The 22,749-nt window shown below is 32.8% G+C and overlaps 1 protein-coding gene across 1 annotated transcript; it reads left to right on the top strand.

Annotated features, from left to right (window-relative positions):
- Positions 1–1,059: 1,059 nt before the first annotated feature.
- LOC132716837 (myosin heavy chain, striated muscle-like) lies at positions 1,060–20,754 on the top strand. Its single transcript, XM_060700182.1, has 31 exons — positions 1,060–1,209; positions 3,382–3,673; positions 4,003–4,146; positions 4,616–4,772; positions 5,559–5,586; positions 5,861–5,984; positions 6,141–6,233; positions 7,870–7,933; positions 8,149–8,247; positions 8,453–8,556; positions 8,682–8,820; positions 8,965–9,233; positions 9,394–9,564; positions 9,754–9,933; positions 10,150–10,273; positions 10,476–10,543; positions 11,020–11,225; positions 11,524–11,781; positions 11,957–12,632; positions 12,803–12,948; positions 13,176–13,323; positions 13,508–13,761; positions 13,993–14,071; positions 14,306–14,551; positions 14,728–15,274; positions 15,493–15,733; positions 15,972–16,665; positions 16,917–17,117; positions 17,532–17,684; positions 17,938–18,000; positions 20,100–20,754. Exons 2-30 carry the CDS (start codon positions 3,476–3,478, stop codon positions 17,977–17,979), a joined length of 5,853 nt encoding a protein of 1,950 aa, XP_060556165.1. The 5' UTR covers positions 1,060–1,209; positions 3,382–3,475; the 3' UTR covers positions 17,980–18,000; positions 20,100–20,754.
- Positions 20,755–22,749: the final 1,995 nt, after the last annotated feature.

Below are 22,749 nucleotides of genomic sequence, written 5' to 3'. Positions count from 1 at the left end.
CCTTTCTCAAACAAATCTCGAAATTCTGATTATTCACTTAGAAACATATTCACTTGTTTTTTATTTTTTGTTATAAAAAAATAAATACCACGCATACTTTTTACAAATGTGACCTTGAACAAACGAAATTATTCATATTTTATTTCAATGCTGTTGATGCCAATATCTAAGAATTTTATGCTTTTATATGCCGCCTACGTATACTTAGTGTAGCTTATTTTTCCTTGCATATGTTAAACTAATTACATCTCTTTGGATGACTAAATTACTAAAAACGTCTTATATTTACCTTTATTTATGTTCTGGGAATATTTAACGGTAAGTATGTCTTGTAACTATGCCGAGTAAATTGTCGAGAGACACAAACGCATTGCGCTCTTCCCTATTGTTAATAAACAATAAAAGCAGGTGTATCTATACAAATAAACGTACGATTAAATGTCTTAATATTATTATTTCAAATAAACAAATCTTCTATATATGTAGTGAATATAACAACTATTTGTAAACATTGAAACTTAATTCCAAAATGTATTTGTAGTTTGGGATATTATTCTACCAAGAACAATTATTTAAAATAAACCCGATATGTTATTTCAAATTAATAATATGAAGGTTCTGAGAAAAAACAATGGAAGTATTTTAATGCACATATTTGTGACGATTTTCAATTATGAAAAACTATGCAAACATTGACTTAAAAAGAAATGACAAATCAAGGAAAATATTTATTTCAGACTAATTTGTACTTTTCTTAGATATCTATCACATATTCTATTATTATAGTTAAGCAATATATCACCAAACTTATCAAGACAGTCATCTTTATTTCCATGTTCCTTATTACCGGTGAATTATCGTTTTATATCTCATCACTCATATTCTTCAAATAATCACATGTGTAGCCCCCAGGTAAGTTATCTTTATTCCAAAGAGATCGTCTGCAAGTTAAAAGTAAATCTGATCAGAAGCAGACGATCATATGACAGTAAAATTCTTGTTTTCTTGCAGCAGACGATAATCGGAAAAGCCAAATAGAGAAATCCCGGGTCCTGTCATAAGATACATTTTGATTGGCCGAGATACATCGCTTTCAACGGCTCGACCAATCAGATTCCGCGTTACTTAAAATACGGAAGTTGATACCAGGAAGCGGTATAAAACAGATTGATATCCTAGCAGCGCTCACAAGAACTAGCTCTTCCAACCGTAAGTACAAGTTATTAATTTCACCCTTTCTTCCTCTGTGTGCCCATTTACCTACAACAAATCCTAACTCTTCACACCTAACTTTACTCACACTCTTCCTGAAATTTTCAAACCTTTGTAATTTGAAACCTTTGTACATTTCTTTTACTTATTCAAAAGTGTTTTAATGAAAGGAAAAAGCAATGGACATACTGTGTTTATTAATCGGATTTTGGATTTACAGTTATTCGATTATTTTCTCATAAATATCCTAACGTTTATCTCTGTTTAAAGCATGTCGCATTTTAAACCAATTAAAATGTTTTAATAGTCAGCATAATTTTATAATTTGATATGCAGCGATTGATACAATATGATTTTATACGATGTAAAAAAAACACACACTTCTTTATATAACGAAAAATATTTTAATCATATTTCATTATTAAAATATTATGACTTAATTTTTGAAGAAGAAAAAACAACTAAGTTCATGGTCACAAATGAACAGTGCAAGCGCTATCAGTTAACAGAAAGTTGTACCTGCTACTGAACATACGAGTTAATGCTGATGCGATAATGAACATTAATGTACAGGTTTTGCCATGTTGTATTCCTGATGCATATCAATTAATTAACAAAAAAAAGTTAATTTTATTTTGCAATTCACGTGATTCGAGAAATCCTAGTATTACAAAAAGTTCATTTAGTTGTTGATATATCATAATACTAGATATAAAAAAATCCAAATGTAACTATACATATCACGTGGATGTTAATTAAACTTTATAGAGTTAGAACAAGAGTTTCTTTCATGCAACATCATCGTCAAGATAAGCGTTAAATGAAAAAATTTAACATAGCAAACGATCGGTCAAAATAATAATGGTGCAATATTTCATTTTCTATTGAACTACGCGTAGCATTAACAAGAAGAAAGAATTCGTATTGTTATTATAATATAAGCAAGCAAAGAGTAAGATTATTTAAACAGTCAGTATGTATTAAGATCGTGCCAATTATTGGTGATAAGTAGTGAAATGTTTTATAAAAAAAATTATCAACCATTATCCGGATGAAACCGGAAGTGACCTTTATCAGCAGGCCCATTCTATAGTAATTTAAAAGATATTATATAGTTATTAGTGTTTATCAAATAACAAGAATGTTTATCTGACTGAACCGTAAAATGATTAGAATCGTCAATGATTAGCCTTTACAAACAGCTTGTACAGTCGTGCAATCTGGCCAGGCTCTTTACTGTTGCTACATTTTATTTTATTTTTTTTTATTTTTGTATTGAAAACCTTTAAACTTTGAATGAACTTGTCTTAATTCAAGGGAGGGCAAAGCCATAACATAACACAACAGCAGGCTGTAGGTTAATGTTCACTTTATGACAAATAACGGAAACGAACAATTTAAGAGTTTAACCAAGTGGTTGTTGTTTTAAAGATATTAAACCATGTAGAATTACGTTTGTCAAAAAACAAAAACAAAATTCAAATTGTAACAAAATAAAATTCATATATATAATCTCTAACAGCCCTTCATATATGCCAATCTTAATAATTACATATGATGTTTCTTGCAGATTACTACATTAAGTAACAGCATTAGTCCATCTGCTTAGCTAAATATGTAAAGCATCAAATGAGTAATCCTGGGGTCGCTGGCTCGATCATCGGGGGGGGGGGGAGCAAAATTTCACCGTGTCGATAAGTCAGATATTCAGTCTAAAGAGTAGTTGTCTTTCACCATTGAGTCAGAACTCACGTGTTATTTGTAGTCGTTTTAAGCGAACAAATTTTGTTCTCTTTCTAATAAGTTATCCAAGAAAACCGGTTAGTTGGATCGACCGCCGATATATGAGCCGTGTCACGACAAAACCGACATAATGCGTTTGCGACCAGCGCAGTCTGATCAGGATCCATGCTGTTCGCTATCAGTTTCTTTACTTGTTATTGGGTTTGTAAGCGAACAGCATGGATACTGATCAGACTGCGCGGATGCGCAGGCCGGTCTGGATCCATGCTGGTCGCAAACACATTATGTTGGTTTTGTCGTGACACGGCTCATATGTCAAACATGTGTTTAAATAGACGTATAAACCAGGAAAATTATCCTGTAATATTTTGCATTTTCTTCAACGCAAAATTATTGAATAATCTTAAATTGTTTGTTTTATTACAGTGAAGTAGCTGTTCGAGTCTTGGCACTATCCTGAGGTTGTCTTGAAACTTTCTCTTTCGTTTTTTGTTGCCGTTCGTCACTAAAAACCGTAACAATGTCGACTGACTGGTCACAGGACCCGGACTTCAAGTACCTGGCGGTAGATCGTATGAAGTTGATGAAAGAACAATCCGGGGCTTTTGATGGCAAGAAAGCGTGTTGGGTCCCTGACGAGAAGGAAGGCTTCGTCAGAGCAGATATTGTCTCATCTAAAGGTGATGAAATCACAGTCAAGGTTTTGAGCAACAGTCAGGTATTTCATCTTCAAGTTCATTATCTATTTCCGTAGAATTAAGTGATATTTCAGATGTTTATACCAATCTTTTTTTCTGTAAAAGTAGAATTTATTATAGTAGGAACTAGATAAGTGTCAACAGAACATAATTTAAACCGTAATCGGTTCTGTATGACTAGTTAGTTAAACATAGTAACATTAATGTTTCTTACTGTAAACACTTGTCGAGTGTAAGTCAAACGATCTTTTGGGCATTGAACTTAAGTATTTTAGTATTCAGGGAATTCTTATCCATTTGTGAAGTCATGTATCAAATATCTTACACAATATTTATTTTCCACGAACAGAATAGAACAGTGAAGAAGGATGACCTCCAGCAGGTCAACCCACCTAAGTTCGAGATGACAGATGACATGGCCAACATGACCTACTTGAACGAAGCCTCTGTGTTGAACAACTTGAGACAGAGATATTTCAATGGATTTATCTATGTAAGTTTTTTATCTGTGAACTCCCTGCTTCTCTTTAACAAAACCATCTAAAACAGGTTCACTATTTATTGCTGATACATCATGCACAAGTTTATTGCACATTATGCCTTAGAAATCAATTTATTTAATTCTTTAAAAATGTTAAACATGTATTTAACGATGTTTTAATAATGAATCAAGACCAAGTTAGATGTTTCACAACTAAAGTTAGTAGTGCTGAATGTACAGTAATGTGTCGTAGAGGTTAAAGAATATAAACAAAGTAATATTTTGACTTCCATATACATACTAATTAACTATAATAAAACCATTACCAACGGAGATAAATGAGTATATTTGTTTAAAAATTGTAATAAAATACCAAAAAAAATGTTTTTGAGAAATAAAAATGATGCATTTCTAAGGCATAGTATATTGCTACAATATTCGACTATTAAATCTGATTAAAACAAGCAAATTATCATTTCAGACCTACTCTGGTCTCTTCTGCGTCGCTGTGAACCCCTACCGTCGTCTGCCAATCTACCTGGACTCCATCATCTCCAAGTACCGTGGCAAGAGGAAGTTAGAAATGCCACCCCACTTGTTCTCCGTATCTGATAACGCTTTCCAGTTCATGTTGCAGGGTAATGATATTTTTATTGACAACATGTTTAATATACAATGTACACACGTACTATTTAATCTAATATGTAATGTATATGTTTGTTATTACCAAGAAAACATATAATCAACAACTGAACAGTATATACATGCATTCATAAAAAAATTAATAATTTATGTGGCCATTATTTTCATTTTTTCAAATCCGAAGATATAGCATAAATAAAGGTGATACGCGACTAAAACTACTACGTTTACCTTAAAATCGGGAAACAATTGTATGCACCTTTAAGAAGTCAAGCAATAAAATGAAAAAAAAAAAAGAATGTTAATCAACCTAGGTAGAAGCATGTACATGTTAAGTTATCTGAAACGAGGCTTTAAGCCAACAAACCTGTGGGCATACCGCGGCCAATTAAACAAGCTAATACAATTTCTGGATCATAGGTAAAATATAATTGATTCTAAGCACTTTCTCCCTTTTTTCCTACAAAATGCATTTATTTCCATGGTAACACACGGATTACAGACAAGAAGAGATTATTGAAGGAATGATTTATTTTTACACGTATCTTCATCATGGGTAAAGAATCGGCACTTAAAAACATTGTATCTATTACAAGAATGTGACAATTTCTGTAACTTTTATAACTTTTATTTATATATTGTCACCTATATCTGAACAATTTAAATGTTTAATTTGTTTTTTAAATAATTTCTTTTCCTTAAAATTTCGCACGTTAAGATAGAAACATAATTCTTGTTTATGTAAAAATGTGCAATACTAAGTTTAATGTTTCTTTTTACAGATCGTGAAAACCAGTCCATGTTGATCACGTGAGTGATTTATTTATCATATACTAGTCCAATTGATACTTTTTGATTGCAATTTCAATTGCAGATATGATATTGCCAGAACATTGATATAAGCGAACACAGAAAAGTTATATATACCATATATGTCCAAAGGCACATGTTTATGTACTTATAAATACAATGTTATTCTTAGTACGATGGGTTTTTTTTCCTTTCCTTTTTAACTATTTATCATTCTAAAGAAATTAAAACTTAATTGATCATTTTTCAAATACACATGTAATACTATTTGCAGTGGTGAGTCTGGTGCCGGTAAGACTGAGAACACAAAGAAAGTAATCATGTACTTCGCCAAGGTCGCCGCTCAACTCCAGAAACAGACAGAGGAAGAGAAGGCAGCCGCCGCGGCCTCCAAGAAGGTAACGTTTTCTAATAACTGATTTCTTGTATTCTGTATTGAATGTCTTGGTATTATAAAGAATAATTATGTTGAGATTGTTCTCTATAATACAAAAATACCTCATGATAATGACAAGTTTACATCCTATATTATATAAACATAATATATATTACAGGGTACCCTTGAGGATCAGATTGTGCAGGCTAACCCTGTACTTGAGGCTTACGGTAACGCCAAGACAACCCGTAACAACAACTCCTCTAGATTCGTAAGTAATAATTGTTCGAAATTCCCTCCCCTTCACATTGGCATGTACAGTCTGTGAAACATTACATTTTCATCTCTTATAAACAAATACCAGAATATTTGTGTCAATTATGGATATGTTTTTTCACACTCTGTGAAAATTCATGACAAATTCAAATCTTATTGATTGCACACGCAGACATGGCAGCCAATATGTGTAATTTGATGCTCTTGTATATGGACATTAGGTTAAATTGATAATGACCGAGACAAGTTTACCTATTTTCCCACGAAAACCCTTATTCAAGTGTGTGAAATTATCGACCATAAAATTCAACAGAAACAAAATAAAAAAAATAATTGAACCAAAGATAAACAATAAGTTCGAATCTTTAGAAAACATTCTTCTCCGGTTGATAATTTCATATACATTGTATCCTCACTGTTTTAACATATGTTTGAGTGATTTACCTTAGAGTGATTTACCTGAGAATGATTGACTTCCGAGTGACTTCCTTGTTAAATATTTGCTTTCCAAACCTTAACATAACTTTAACTTTTGTGTGAACCTTATTGTTGAGCGTGGCTCCGATCTAATACTGTTTATATAACTTAATTTTCTTTTTTCAGCTCCGAAACCTGATTGTTTATCATTTACATCTGGCATAAAAGAACATTTGAAAAAAATACCTAATTCTTTGTTTAAGAATATCATTTTCTTATAAAAACATTTTTATAATATTTCATTTGGGCAAATTTTAAAATTTGTCTGGAAAAAATAACAACAACAATGTTTGTGTTTAAGTTTTGTTCAAAAGTTCTTTCTATTAGAAATAAATCAGCATTTTCACGCACATAGTCCCATTATCATTTAACAATTCCCGTAATAGTTGAGTCAAAAATTAGATTCTTACTCATTTGAGCCGCGTCATGACAAAACCAACGTAATGCGTTTGCGACCAACATTGATCCTGATTAGCCTGCGCATCCGCGCAGTCTGATCAGGATCCATGTTGTTCGTTATCAGTTTCTCTTTTTGTAATAGAGTTTGTAAGCGAACAGCATGGATCCTGATCAGACTGTGCGGATGTGCAGGCTGGTCTGGATCCATGCTAGTCGCAATCGCATAACGTTGGTTTTATCATGACGCGGCTCAATTTACCTTTAGGTTTCTCAGGACATGTGTGAGAATGAAGATTTATTTTCAGTTCCCAAATTTTACCAGAATGATTTTACCCTGTCAAGCATTGAGCACGTTGTGAACTCCATTCATCCAGAACACCTTCACAAATCTAATACTGTTTACCTTTTAAACTTCTGTTTTAGCTTGTACCACCTGGATAAGATAACGCATATCAAAATATCCTACCAATATCATGTTATGTAAGTATTCCAATTTGAAATGTCTTCCAGACTTTTGTGCAAAACTTTTAACATAGTTTGTACTTAAGTATTTCCTGTTAAAATCATCGGCAAACGAATTATCATATAGTTTTAATGAAAATTCATGTTTTATATATGGTAAAATTGTGTTCATTTCCAATTTAAAAAGATAAAATTAAGCATATATGTTTACCTCTTATTTGACAGAAATCACAAGACAGTTTAATACATTTTGTTTACCAATAATTCTTAATTGACTCCCTTTCCATCCGTAGGGTAAATTTATCCGTATCCACTTTGGTCCTACTGGCAAGATCGCTGGAGCCGATATCGAGACTTGTAAGTTAATGTTCACGTTTCATTTTATTTATAAAGCATGCCTTATAACTAGTATTTTATTAATGCTTGCAATTGTCTACAGATATTGTATTCATATCTGTTAAATTTAAGTAAAAGAAGATGAATTGAATTGACTTAGAGTAATTGACCTGTTGACAAACTTTAATTATTTAAAGTTATCTTAAATGACTGTATTTTTTTTTAAATTTTTCAAGACCTGTTGGAGAAGTCTCGTGTAACATACCAGCAATCGGCTGAGAGAAATTACCACATCTTCTACCAGATGTTGACAAATGCAATTCCAAAATACCATGGTACGTGTTTTTCTACCTTAATCTGTAAATATTATTTAAATCATAAGCGACAGAAACGCAATAACAGTATTATTGTTTCATACAGTCAGTCACAGTCATTTAATTAAACATACACATTTTCCAATTATATATTTTTAAAAGAAAATGTCAGTGAAAAAGTAATTTGTGTTTTAGAGCACATCGTATTCTTTTGTTCCTTTTCCAGAAATGTGTCTGGTACAGCCCGACCCAGGACTCTATTCTTTTATCAACCAGGGTGTGCTCACTGTCGATGGTATTGATGACGTAGAGGAAATGAATCTTACTGATGTAAATATATTATTTTTCAGAAATATTAAAAATATATGAAATTTCTGTATCGGTATCTTTAAAATTTATCTAATTTTTTCGTTGGAAAATATTCGGCTAATTTGGGTGTTTATATATATTTATAGGATTCTTACGACGTGTTGGGCTTCACCCAGGACGAGAAGAACAGTTTGTACAAAATCACTGCCGCTGTCTTACACGCTGGTGAGATGAAATGGAAACAACATCCAAGAGAAGAACAGGCTGAAGCCGATGGCACAGCTGGTAAATAACTTTTCTTTACATATTAAAATGATACTAACTGATTTGTTAATAAATATCAATATTTGTGATATAAGATACGGTTTTGTAATTGTTATGTTTGCAAACTATTCAATTGCATTGATATGATATTATATAACATTGCAGAGGCTGAAAAGGTCGCGTTCCTTCTTGGTGTTAACAGCGGTGATTTGCTCAAGGGCTTCTTGAAACCCAAGATCAAGGTCGGCACTGAATTCGTCACTCAAGGCAGAAACAAAGATCAAGTTGTATATTCCGTTAGCGCCATGTCTAAGTCAATGTACGCTCGTATGTTTGACTGGCTGGTCAAGAGAGTCAATTTGACCCTTGATACAAAAGCAAAGAGGAATTACTACATTGGTGTGTTGGATATTGCCGGTTTCGAAATTTTTGACGTAAGTGCTGCAACTATTTAATACTTAATTGTTATACCCGGAATTAAACTTTATAAGTCTTTTTTCATTATATTTTACATTTAAGTTAAGTCACTAGATTTTTTAAATTTATTATTATTATTTGTAAGTATCTGTGCTAATAATTATTGTTTATAAACAGTTCAACAGCTTTGAGCAATTGTGCATCAACTACACCAATGAGAGACTCCAGCAGTTCTTCAACCATCACATGTTCGTACTGGAACAGGAAGAATACAAGAAAGAAGGCATTGCCTGGGAGTTCATTGACTTTGGTATGGACTTGCAGGCCTGCATTGACCTTATTGAAAAGGTAAATCGTTCTTAACAAAACACAAATAAATTCTTTATGTATTTGTCACAGCGCAAAAATGTCATATTAAGATAGAAGACGATGTTTACATTCGAAGCGTTTTTCTCTCAAGAAATTACTATTTATCAATTAGCTGCTTTCAAATTCACTTAATGAAATCATCTTACTTACATGACTTCTTAATTTCAGCCTATGGGTATCTTATCCATCCTTGAAGAAGAATGCATGTTCCCTAAAGCCAGTGATAAAACATTTGAGGAGAAACTGATGATTAACCATCTTGGTAAGACGAAGAACTTCCAGAAACCTGTTAAGAGTCGTAAGGGAGGTGGAAGTGCTCACTTTGAGTTGGGTCATTACGCTGGAGCAGTAAGTGATAGTATTTATATTTAAAAAAAAATAAGCGTGCCTCGGTTTTAGCTTTGCCTAAATTCCATTATGTGATAATAAATCTTGACTTTTGATTGAAGTTCATACCACTTAATCATTAATTGAGCAAATTAACTTTATTTAATTAAGTTATGTAAAAGGGGTGACATTAATCCCCGAACGGCCATAATAAATATTTCATAACTATAATTTCAGGTACCATACAATATTACCAACTGGCTTGAGAAGAACAAAGATCCAATTAACGAAACTGTCGTTGGAATCCTCGGCGAGTCAAAGGAACCTCTTGTTGCTGCTCTCTTTGCTCACCCAGCTGCTGGTAATTGAGTTTCTTTAAAGTAAATATCAGATGATGAAAGCTGAAATGTAGATATTAGATGACACAATTTTCATGCAGTAACAATATATAATCTTCATTGCTGTGCATAATATTCTAGTAAACATAATTATATTTACTGTAAATTTAGTTTTGCGTATTTAACTATGTTCATCTATCAAATATTTCCTTTATTTGTTTACAGCCGAAGGTGGCGGTGGCAAGAAGAAGGGAAAGTCCTCTGCTTTCCAGACCATCTCAGCCGTGCACAGAGTAAGTTCTGGAACTACTATTTATTCAGTCAATTTGAATCATTTAAACGCAAAGTGTTATTTCAATTGCCATGGAGTCCAGAGATAAAAGAATATATCTCATTTCGGCACATCTCATTAATAAACTGCGTTAAAAAAGTCATTTTTGTGCATTTTAGAATGACATTGTATGCCTACAATGACGTCATTTCGCCGTTATGAATGTAATTGTAAATCCATGCGCTATTGACTACTGTAATAAATTGTTACGGATGTATGGACTTGATATTTTATAGAAAATTAATTTATAGTTGTAAACTCCTCAAGATATGGTAGAATTTGCAACCCTCGTTACTCTAGGGACATACATTCCCATCCGAACTGCAATAAATAGCATATACTATCAATTCAGTCACGTTTTTCGAGTCATTGATTTTTTAAAAAGCTTTTATAATCATTTTAGTGATTGGTTCTTTAAATGTTTTTTTTTTACAACAGGAATCTCTGAACAAGCTGATGAAGAACTTGTACACCACTCACCCCCACTTTGTACGTTGCATCATTCCCAACGAGACCAAGTCTCCAGGTGTCATTGATGCCGCTCTTGTACTCAATCAGCTTCAGTGTAACGGTGTACTTGAAGGTATCCGTATTTGTAGAAAGGGATTCCCCAGCAGAGTACTCTACGGAGAATTCAAACAGAGGTCAGTTTATTGTAATCTGTGATTAACATGAAAGCATCGTCAGATAGACTTGTTAAACCTTATCAACTAATCTTTATCGGATTTGAAAAAAGTACCGTTAATAAGAAAAATTAATTGCATATGGAATACCTAAAAAACTAGCTTTATTAATTCACCCAAATGATAAAAAGAACAAGAAATAAGTGAAACACATGATAAAGGGGATATATATCAACATTATTTTCTCTGACAGTTAATGATATTGCCTTCTTTTTATTACTAAATTATAGGCGCTATATTCTTAAATATTATTCTCTAGATATTCAATCCTTGCTCCAAATGCCATCCCACAAGGATTTTGTGAAGGCAAACAAGTCACCGAGAAGATTCTCGAAGCTCTACAAATGGATCCTGCAGAGTACAAAATTGGTAACACCAAAGTTTTCTTTAAAGCTGGTGTTTTGGGTATGCTTGAAGACATGCGTGACGAACGCCTCTCCAAGATTGTGTCTCTCTTCCAGGCTTGGATCAGAGGTTATAGTATGCGCAAACAGTACAAGAAACTTCAAGATCAAAGGTAAAGCTTTACTTATATTAAACATTATTCATGAATTGCAAGCAAAATTTAAACAATTTATAAAATATGAGATTATATGATAACAACATTTGTTCAAATTTATGTACTTCTCCTAAAATGATATACATGCATATTAATATTTAATTGTGTCATAAAATATGAATGTACATTTCAGAACTGGATTGTCCAGAATTCAAAGAAACATCCGTAAATGGATGGTGTTGAGGAACTGGCAATGGTGGAAACTTTACACCAAAGTGAAGCCACTTCTCAGTGCTGCCCGTGCTGAAGATGAGATGAAACAGATGGAGGAAGAGTTTAAGAAATGCAAAGAAGAACTTGCTAAAATTGAAAAAATAAAGAAAGAATTGGAAGAACAAAATGTCGATTTACGAAGGCAAAAGGATGATATGTTCTTCCAACTTCAAGCAGAGCAGGACACGATGGGTGAATATGAAGAAAAGATGGAGACCCTCATCAAGGCGAAGGCAGATTATGAAGCTCAAATCAAGGACCTCGAAGAGAGATGCATGGACGAAGAAGATGCCGCTGCTGAACTTCAAGCTGTCAAACAAAGGATGGAGGAAGAGGCTTCTAAACTGAAAGCATCTATTGAAGATCTTGAAAGCACTCTTGCAAAGGCTGAACAGGACAAAGCAACTAAAGATAATCAAATAAGAACACTACAAGACGAAATGGCTTCTCAAGATGACAATATTGGCAGATTGAACAAGGATAAGAAGAATTTGGAAGAAACTGTTAAGAAAACACAAGAAGCTCTTGCCGCTGAAGAGGATAAGGTCAACCATCTCAACAAAGTTAAGCAAAAACTTGAGGCTACTCTTGATGAGGTATGCATTGGTCTTGTTATATGATTAGTTTACTATTTACATCTTAATGAAATTAAATTAACTAATTTACTATAAAATACAAGCAACATTATTTTGAATATATTTTGATTTTGTTAGGTGAGACTTTTTTCTTTACCTCTTTAATTAAATAAATCTTATCTTACATGCAGATGGAAGACAATCTTGAACGTGAAAAGAAGGTACGTGCCGATGTTGAAAAAGCCAAGAGGAAGGTTGAATTGGATCTTAAATCAACCCAAGAAGCTGTTGAAGATCTTGAACGTGTAAGAAATGATCTTGAAGGAAATGTTAAGAGGTGAGATCTTTACTTTTAAACAGTACTTACGATTTAGACCCATGTGTTCTAGATTATTTGTCAACATGGGAATGAATGAAAATCTAAAGAGCTCGAATGTACAAACATTGACTACGAAAATAAAAATATATTATATACATGTTTTTTTATTTATTTCAACCTATGTACAGTTTATGTATGTGTGTAAATGCAATTCTTTATAAATCAAACTTGTTACTATGTTACAGGAAAGATATGGAAATAAAATCTCTAAACTCCAAACTTGAGGATGAACAGAGTCTCGTAGCTCAACTTCAACGAAAGATAAAGGAACTTTTGGCTCGCATTGAAGAACTTGAAGAAGAATTGGAAGCTGAGAGAGCTGCTAGAGCAAAGGTTTGACTTTACTTATTTTTGGCAAACATAAATGATGAATGAATAATAACTATGTGATATCCATTTTCAAACAACATAACTAATACAAGTAATGCACATAAAATGTATCAAACAAAAAAAACAAAGAACAAAAAATATATGGGATATATTATGTTGAAATTCATCATATGATGTCAACTTTTAGATTGAGAAACAGAGAGCTGAACTTGCCCGTGAACTTGAAGACTTAGGCGAACGTCTTGATGACGCTGGTGGTGCTACCGCTGCTCAGGTTGAATTGAACAAGAAACGCGAACAGGAACTGCTTAAGCTCCGACGTGACCTTGAAGAACAAGCACTTCAGTCCGAATCTCAGATTGCATCCCTCCGCAAAAAGGCCAATGATGCAGCCAACGAGATGGCAGACCAGGTCGATCAACTAACTAAGACGAAGCAAAGGTAAATCGTTATTGTAACATTTCATATCATTTACTAATTTCTATATGGGATTTAAACCAAAATTTCATTTACGTAAACTTGTGTAAATAAATGTATATGATAAGACATTTCCAACTTTCTAGACGTTTGCACTTAGTTCATCTTTTTAAATGACCCTATAGAATAATAACAGATTTGAAATTAAAATGAGACAATTAATGCTTTGTTTATATGATCTGTCTCTTTTTATAGAGTTGAAAAGGAGAAGATGCAGCTGAAGAGTGAAATTGATGATCTCCATGCTCAAATAGAACACGTCTCTAAAAACAGAGTGAGCAAACATAACACTTCAATTGTTCTTAAAGACAGTTTTATTGCTTTAGCTTATATCTTTCCAATCAGTCAAAAATATTTCATTGCAATTGTGAATATTTATTTCACTTTAAATGAAAATAAGCGAACACAATTTTTTTTAAATGATTTAAGCTTTATAGATATGATAAAAAAAGTGCAACTTTTATGTATGTTCAAAACTTTCACGTCCGTGTTACTCAATTGTAAACAGGGAATGTCTGACAAGATGTCCAAACAAGTGGAGGCCCAGATTTCAGAACTCAACGCTCAACTTGAAGAGAGTCAGCGCACAATCAGTGAACTCAACTCATCCAAGGCTAGAATGCAGAATGAAAATGCTGACCTTTCCCGCCAACTTGAGGATGCTGAAAGCCGACTGAATCAGCTTGGAAGAGAAAAGGCTAACTTGGTATCTCAACTCGAAGAAGCTAAGAGAGGTCTCGAAGAGGAGAGCAGAGTATGTATACCTTACATGCGACAAATAATTAATATCTCACTTATATTACTTATTCTCACTTTCCTTATAGGAGTCTCGTATTGATCAAGTCTTCCATTAAAACTTTTTATGATGATGATGACAATAATATAATAACTAAGGTTTATGATACTTACATACTAATGATTTTTTTCCAGCAACGTCAGAAACTTGCCACTGAAGTTAGAAACCTTCAGTCTGACATCGATTCACTGAGAGAACAACTGGAGGAAGAGTCTGAAGCCAAGAATGATATGCAAAGGCAACTGTCCAGAGCAAATGCTGAAGCTCAGTCATGGCGTGTAAAATATGAAAGCGAGGGAATGGCCCGTGCTGATGAGCTTGAAGAAGCTAAACGTAAACTTCAAGCCAAGCTTCAAGAGTGTGAAGCTGCTTTGGATACTGCAAACACGAAGATCAATAACCTGGAGAAGACAAAAACTAGACTCCAAGGTGAACTTGAGGATGCTGTTGTTAATGTAGATAGAGCAAACTCAACAATCAATCAGTTGGAGAAGAGAAACAGGTCATTCGATAAAATTATCGCAGAATGGGAAGCTAAGGTCCGAGCTTTGACAAATGACTTTGAAAATGTACAAAAGGAAGCACGTAATTATTCAGCTGAGGTATTCCGCCTAAAGATACAATTGGAGGATAGCAGTGATGTTAACGAGACACTGAAGAGGGAAAATAAGAACTTAACCGGTAAATGTCTTTATTTGTTATAAAAATGATGAGTTTTAATAGTCATATTTTATGAACCTTCAAAGTCTGTGATAAATGTATTTTAACAGTCTATTCAAATTATTTTTAATGCATACTTTGTTGATTATACATGCTTGAGATCTTTTGATTATCAAAACGAAAAATAGCATTTTCCACAGAAAGTATCATATAAGTATTATTTTAAACATTTTTTTCAGATGAGATCAACGAATTAAATGACCAACTCGGCGAAGGTGGACGAATGGTACATGAACATGATAAGGCCCGTCGTCGACTCGAAATGGAAAAAGAAGAGCTCCAAGCTGCTCTTGAGGAAGCTGAGTCAGCTCTTGAACAAGAAGAGTCCAAAGTTTCACGTGCTCAACTTGAGATCAACACAATTAGGTCCGAAATTGACAAACGCATTGCCGAAAAGGAAGAAGAATTCGAAAACACAAGGTGATATAAATATAATGAAATGTGAAATTCCTTTGAATGACACTTAATTACATATTCAGTTGTATGTAAAAACTATATCGATCCATTCATATTCATTTCAATCCAAAACCTATTATTTAATTTACAAAAAATATATAGAATATATATGAAGGTTCTAAGTAGCGTTTACATATAAATTGACCTAAACCACCATGATATCAGTGACACAATGTATATAATTCAAAATACATTTTTTTAGACGTAATCACCAGAGAGCTCTTGATTCTGTCAATGCAACTTTGGAAGCTGAGGTAAAGAGTAAACAAGAGGCTCAAAAAATACGCAAGAAGCTTGAGCAAGACATTAATGAACTCGAAGCGTCTTTGGATGTCAGCAACCGCACCAGGGCAGATGCTGAGAAGAATGTGAAGAGAATGCAAGAAATACTTAGGGAAATGCAGTCCGCTATTGAGGAAGAACAACGCAAGGCAAATGATGCCCGTGATGCATATGAAATGGCTGAAAGACGTACTAGTGCCGTTCAAGCTGAATGTGAAGAAATCCGATCTGCTCTTGAGTCATCAGATAGAGCACGTAAAGCAACTGAAAATGAACTTGTTGAAACCGCTGATCGTGTCAATGAGCTTGCTGCTAGCCTCCAAAGCGTAAGTGGTCAGAAGAGAAAGCTTGAAGGCGACATTGCCGCTATGCAAGCAGATTTAGACGAAATGAGCAATGAAGTAAAATCAGCCGAAGAGAAATCGAAGAAAGCTGCTCTTGACGTTCAGCGTATGACCGATGAAGTGCGTTCTGAAAAGGAACACTCTTCTTCTATTGAGAAAATGCGCCATGCCCTCGAATCCCAAGTGAAAGAACTCAATCTCCGTCTTGATGAGGCTGAGGCATCTGCATTGAAGGGTGGCAAGAAATTGATTGCTAAACTCGAATCAAGGGTGAGCATTTAAATCAAGAATGTTTTAAGACAAACGTTTGATTAAATATTAATTTTAAACCAACTTTATCAATGAAAATTTATCTTCGATTAGTAAAATACAACCAATATACATGTTTATCGAAGTAACGTATATAATAAACCTACACAAGGTTCAGCAGTTAGAGGCTAAATATGAAGCTTTGCAAAGGCTTCATACATGTATATCGAAGTTCTGCATATAATAAACTTTTTTTGTGTGCATAAAATCAGGTTCAACAGTTGGAGGCTGAATATGAAGCTGAGCAAAGGCGTCATGCAGAAACTCAAAAGAATGCCCGTAAAGCTGATCGCCGTCTGAAGGAACTTGCCTTCCAAGTTGATGAAGATAGAAAGAATTCTGAAAGATTGCAGGAACTCATCGACAAACTTCAAGGCAAAATCAAGACATACAAGCGCCAGGCCGAAGACGCTGTAAGTATAAATAACACATTATCAAATATGTACATTCCACAAAAAACCTTCTTAAAGTGACATTATTCCCATTTAAGTGTTAACTGTAAGTATGCAGGCAAAAGTGAGAAAAAAATTCTTAACATTTAGCCATAATCAGGTTGTTGTTCTTATTTATTTATTTATTTATTTATTTATCTTTCTATTTATTTATTTATTTATGATATTTATTTATTTATTTTTTAAATTAATCTATATTGTACTTTGCTTGTATTAGCAATCTGTAACAATTGTTAAAGAATATCGCTGGTAATTACAGTTTTGTATTATCAAAATATAAAATATGTAAATTAAAATTTCTGTAGCATTATAAGAATATGCAACATTTAGAAGTATCAAGCAACTAAACATCTCACGTTATATTCAATCATTTAGGAAGAAGTAGCTGCTGTTAATCTCGCAAAATACCGCAAGGTTCACGAGGAGCTTGAGGATGCAGAGTCACGTGCCGATACCGCTGAGAATATGTTGGCTAAGGTTCGCGTACAAAACCGTAGCATGTCTACCATGCGCAGCGGCAGCACAATTGTAAGTATAATCACCACAGTAAAACATTAAGTTAATGACAGTTGTTTTAAATATATATGTAAAATAGAAAAGATATAAAATAAACTTGAACATTGTCAATTTTTCAGCAAAAAGTATTTTCAGAAATTTGTTATCCATTTACTTACTTATTGTATTTGTGTTAAGTGTTGTTTGAAAAAGTAATTGTTCAGACGTTCAAATTGTGTTTTCTTGTATGTTGTAAATATATGTGTTCTATATACGTTATTTTCAGATGCGTTCCTCCGTTACGGCGTCTAGCACCACGGAATCTTAAGCTACTTATGTAACTTATTAGGTAATCTATCATCTTTTATGCTTTGACTTTTTTTTTGATGCTTGTTTGGTGTAATCATTATAAGTGTTATTTCTAAGTGTTTTTCGTCTGTAAAACTTTGCGTGTCGATATCCTATTTTTCAGAAGAATCAACCTGCTACGAAAAGCCAAGCTTAACCATACATTAAGGATCAGTTTGTCTGCTTAGTTATCAAAAGATTCGATATTTGATGTTATGTTACATCTGGGAAAATATTCCAAATATAATAGAAATACAATTAACTTACTCGTACAACTTAAATCAAAGTCAGCCCGATATCATTTTCTCATGTTCATGGTGTAGGTTTCGAGTGTTTTGGTCTTGCAGTGATGAAATTTTATCGTTGTTTTAAATGCTTTTATCATTTCATTGTAACTTTTTTTATCTCACTTTTGAAGTTGACAGCTTCCTAGGCATTTGCATTCAAAATAAATCAAAATATACATAGCGTGTCCAGATTAAGAATGCATTTTTCAATGATAAAATAAATAAAACATTTTCAACGACAAGTGTTTCTTTTAAAAATCATTTATATTGATTTTATATTTATGCATTTCAAAATTCACCAAATTAGAAAGATGAAGTATATAAAGTCGTGCAGGTTCTTTTTTATCAAACAGTTAAATAGTATTCGTGTGCATAGAAAAGTATGGATACAGCATAACAAACTGAATGCTTTTAAAATAATCATTTTAAATAGGGTATAGAGCTTACATATAAGTATACGTTTGTATTTCTTTTACAATTAACAATAAACAAAGTAAATGTATCAATGTTACTAACAGTAATAGAAAGCTTTTTCGATTGCTTAATTTCATTGTTTCACAAATGTTTAATATATCATATAATGGCACTACATATATAGGAATATTGGACAAGACTTACACAAAGATGCATTTCTTTGAGTCCTGACTCTGATCTGGGATGTGCAGACACATTCCAAGAGATTGACACGAGTCAGGCAGAGCCTGCAACTTCTGATGTTGCTCCAAATACATCAGAACAAATCAGGCCTTCTTACGCATATGAAGACGAAGGGAGAGTAAGTCCCCTCAACCTGGTGAAACCCAACATGTCATGTTTTCCTCTTTTATTTTATAACATTAGGTTCAAAACAACCTGTCATACCAAGAGTGAAAATGCCCAGTAAACCCTATAATATCAATTCCTTTTGGAAACCCTTATATGAACCTGACTTTGTTAGATATTTTCCAGATTCACAGACTCATCACCAACCGTTTGTCTATACGTACTTATCTGTAGACCATTTCCAACCTTACCTTATCCGAATTTGGAAACGAACTACCCTTTTTATCCTTATAAAACTTAGAAAACCTTCCTACATGTACCCTTACGATCCCTAAATAATACACCTCTCTAAACATATCACCCTAATTAGTTATAGAAAATATGTTATCTAATTGAAAGATTATATAATGTAAAGCATATCCTTTAGACTTGTGATAAGAAATCTGAACTAAGCGTTAAAACTAAATAAAGAAATATACGTATTAATTAAGATAAAATGATATAGATAACTTAAGTTGTTATAATTCAGTTATATCATCATATCTATTAATTTTTCATATTATAGCATTGTAAGCTTTTATTGATTACACGCATATTTTGTGTTGTATAAAGAAGGTTTTAGTTTGGAAAGAATATAGCTTATTACTCTTCAGCATTGATGTAATAACGGATATTTATTATGATTCATGTTTTCAGCAAAAGTTAAACTTGTATTAACTGGAAATTGAGTGTTCATACTAACCAAACTTTTTTGCTACATATAAACATTCCTTTAGTTTTAATCATATTCATTTGAACACTTTACAATTCTCATACTTTATTTGTTGAATAAAATTAATTCTTATTAAACCTATTAAAACACCATAACTACTTAAGCAAATGTTTTAGGTCATTAACTGGACTTTTATTCATTTAGAACATGATTTATTCTTATTAAATAAAGTTATACATCTTTACAAAAAGAAAAACTACATATTAGGTTCTTAACAAAAATATTACATACATTATTTATGGTATACTGGATATTTAAATATTATTGTATATTTTTCAGGATTTGTGACTTTAGTTTATCCCAATCGACTTTCCTTGACCTCATGTCTACATTTATTCGCTCGTCGTCTGGTGAGGGTGATGACAATAAAACCTGGAGTCCACGATTTAGCCAGTTCCTTCCGTTTCCGGTTGCCTTCATTTTAAAAAAAACTTCCCATATACTCGGATAACCATTAATTCTAATCGATCCTTTGACTTACACACTTAAGTGCAAGCTTTAAGTTTTGAGAATTTGAAGTATGGATGTCTATTAATACACAACGAGACACTACAGACTTTATGCCAAGACTTATTCAAGACAACCTTATAGACGTCGCTACTCTTTTTTTTCTTAATTCAAAGCAACGCATATGGAAAACATTATAAAATGTAAATATGATAATTTATAATAAACAGGCATTTAAACGTGATGTGGAATAAGTGTGTGGAATATAAAAACATATATCTCAAGACACTTTAGACAACTTAACTCCAGCTGATCTCAAAAGCTGTTTGTAGTTATGAGGTCATTTATGATCTCTCACTGGACTTTATAGTTGTATGTTTGTTATTAGCAATACCGTATGATAATGATAAATTTGTCGTGCATTTGCTAAACTGTTTGTTGTGGAAGACATGACATCCAGTAGAAAATAAATTATTCATAACTTTTACTTGTGTTGTTTTTGTTTGTCTTTTCATTGTTCACATTGCTACAACGACATCCACCACGTATACAAAGATGTTAGCCCAATCATTAGTTGACTTTTATAACTATAAAATTAACTGAAATAGACTTGTTCACTGCCATACCAAACTTGTTGATGAAATATTCAATGTTTTGTTATAGGAATAATACCCGCCATTTGTTCTCAGTCTAGGTTTAAATCGAGTTCTAAATATTGCGAAAAGAAGTTATATAGGGTAAATGATCAACAGACAGCCCAATATCACCTGAGTTAATACATTCTATTCATAAGTGACTCGTCAACAGCAAAAAATTATAACTTTTTCTTTCTTCACATGATTCAGCTGTGAAATTTGTCTGATTTGAAGAAATAAATTTTAACAGTATTTTGTCATAATTGAAAAAATGAATGAATGAATGAATGAATGAATGAATAGACGTTCCCAAAATTTACCATTGATATCGCATACTAAAATTCAATCGCAGGAAAACAAGTTTAGATATGTCCTTTAAAAGCAATAGTACAATAGATTTATTGCCCGCAATTATCTAAGTAGACCGTGAATGCTTTTTGTTAATATATTTAGTACCTTGATACCACAATAAAACCTCTAAGAATCAAATATGTGTGTGGGCTTCATTTTGACAGGAACTTTAAAACATATAAAAAGAATTCCAGGAAAATGATATTGGAGTGATCTCCCCTTGAGCTGTAATTTTAAACCAGGCCAGTCAGCATAGAGAAAAGTGACGTAAGAGTCTACCCCTAATATTCTATGATAAATTTTCCACGAATATATCGAAAATCCCTCGTACATATAAGTTTTCTTTTTATACACTCACTGTACAATATGACATGAACAGATATCATTTAATATATTTAAAAATTTATTCATAGGTAAATTATGTTTTATTCGAAAATCTGAACAAAATGTAATTGGGCTTACATATTTGACTAGTACCGCATATCTGGAAAGAAAAAGGGACCTTTTCCTCACTTTTACTTAAATAAAAATTTACTCCTTAAAGGAATATTAAATATTTAGTCTCAACTTTCTTTATACAGAAATGCATTCATACACGAAAAATCAAATTTTTTTTTTAAAGTCTTGCACTATCTCGCTCAATTTCATTATTGTATTCAACAAATTGCATTGACTTCAGTTAATGCTGAAACACTTTATGTATTTCTTTGGTAATTCTTATGTCGCACACAGACAAATGGGTTGATATATATCATAAATTAAATCTCATTAAGTAAATCTTATGTCAATTTGTCCCGAAAATGCGGAAAGATAGTTATACTTCGCAAGGTTGCAGGACTTTTAACCCCAAGACATTTCGACTCCCTGATAGAATTAAAAATAATAAATAAGAATGTACAACAAACGTTGGCTTTCAGATCAGTGTGTATTATTTATCAATACTCTTATATCAGTTTCTAACAATTCTGACAAATACCCAGGGTATATGCTATAGGTTTTTCTCCGCACATTATCTATGACACGAGGATATGAGAAGACACATCTGTAGAACCACCCACCTTCCACAAGTAAGCTTGATAGATTCTTTACATGACATAATTAGATTAATCGAGACTTTCAAAATTGCACTTGCACAATGATTAACCGAATGTTTTATTGCTATCTTTAATAATTATTGCATATGTCCATATACTGTAAACAACCATTCTACCACCTCAGGTCAAATATATAAATCATTTTGTGTTCAACAGCAATACTACGTGCTGTGCTCAATTGTAGTTTATCCTCTCATGAATTTGGTGCTTGTAATTGTTATGTTTATATTTATTATAATGACTCGCCATACATATATTTATGTGATTATGTTGTATGTATTATTCAATTCATGTTAACAAGACGATGTACTTTGTATAAGTCTACAAAAATAAAATTTCTGTTCTGTTCTGTTCTGTTCTTAAATTGGAAATCTAAGAAATGAGGATTGTAGCAATTGAATA

Source organism: Ruditapes philippinarum, unplaced genomic scaffold, assembly GCF_026571515.1.
Source record: "Ruditapes philippinarum isolate M1 unplaced genomic scaffold, ASM2657151v2 ctg604_1_1_1_1, whole genome shotgun sequence".
Lineage (NCBI taxonomy): Eukaryota > Metazoa > Mollusca > Bivalvia > Venerida > Veneridae > Ruditapes > Ruditapes philippinarum.
The sequence above is the reverse complement of the archived record's forward strand: the minus strand, read 5'-3'. Positions and strand labels throughout refer to the sequence as shown.

Excerpts from the sequence above, each read along its gene's own strand:
- LOC132716837 (XM_060700182.1), top strand. The coding sequence starts at position 3,476 with ATGTCGACTGACTGGTCACAGGACCCGGACTTCAAGTACCTGGCGGTA. Across the intron at positions 9,234-9,393 it reads CCGGTTTCGAAATTTTTGAC|TTCAACAGCTTTGAGCAATT; the intron begins GTAAGTGCTGCA and ends GTTTATAAACAG. Across the intron at positions 14,072-14,305 it reads AACACGTCTCTAAAAACAGA|GGAATGTCTGACAAGATGTC; the intron begins GTGAGCAAACAT and ends AATTGTAAACAG.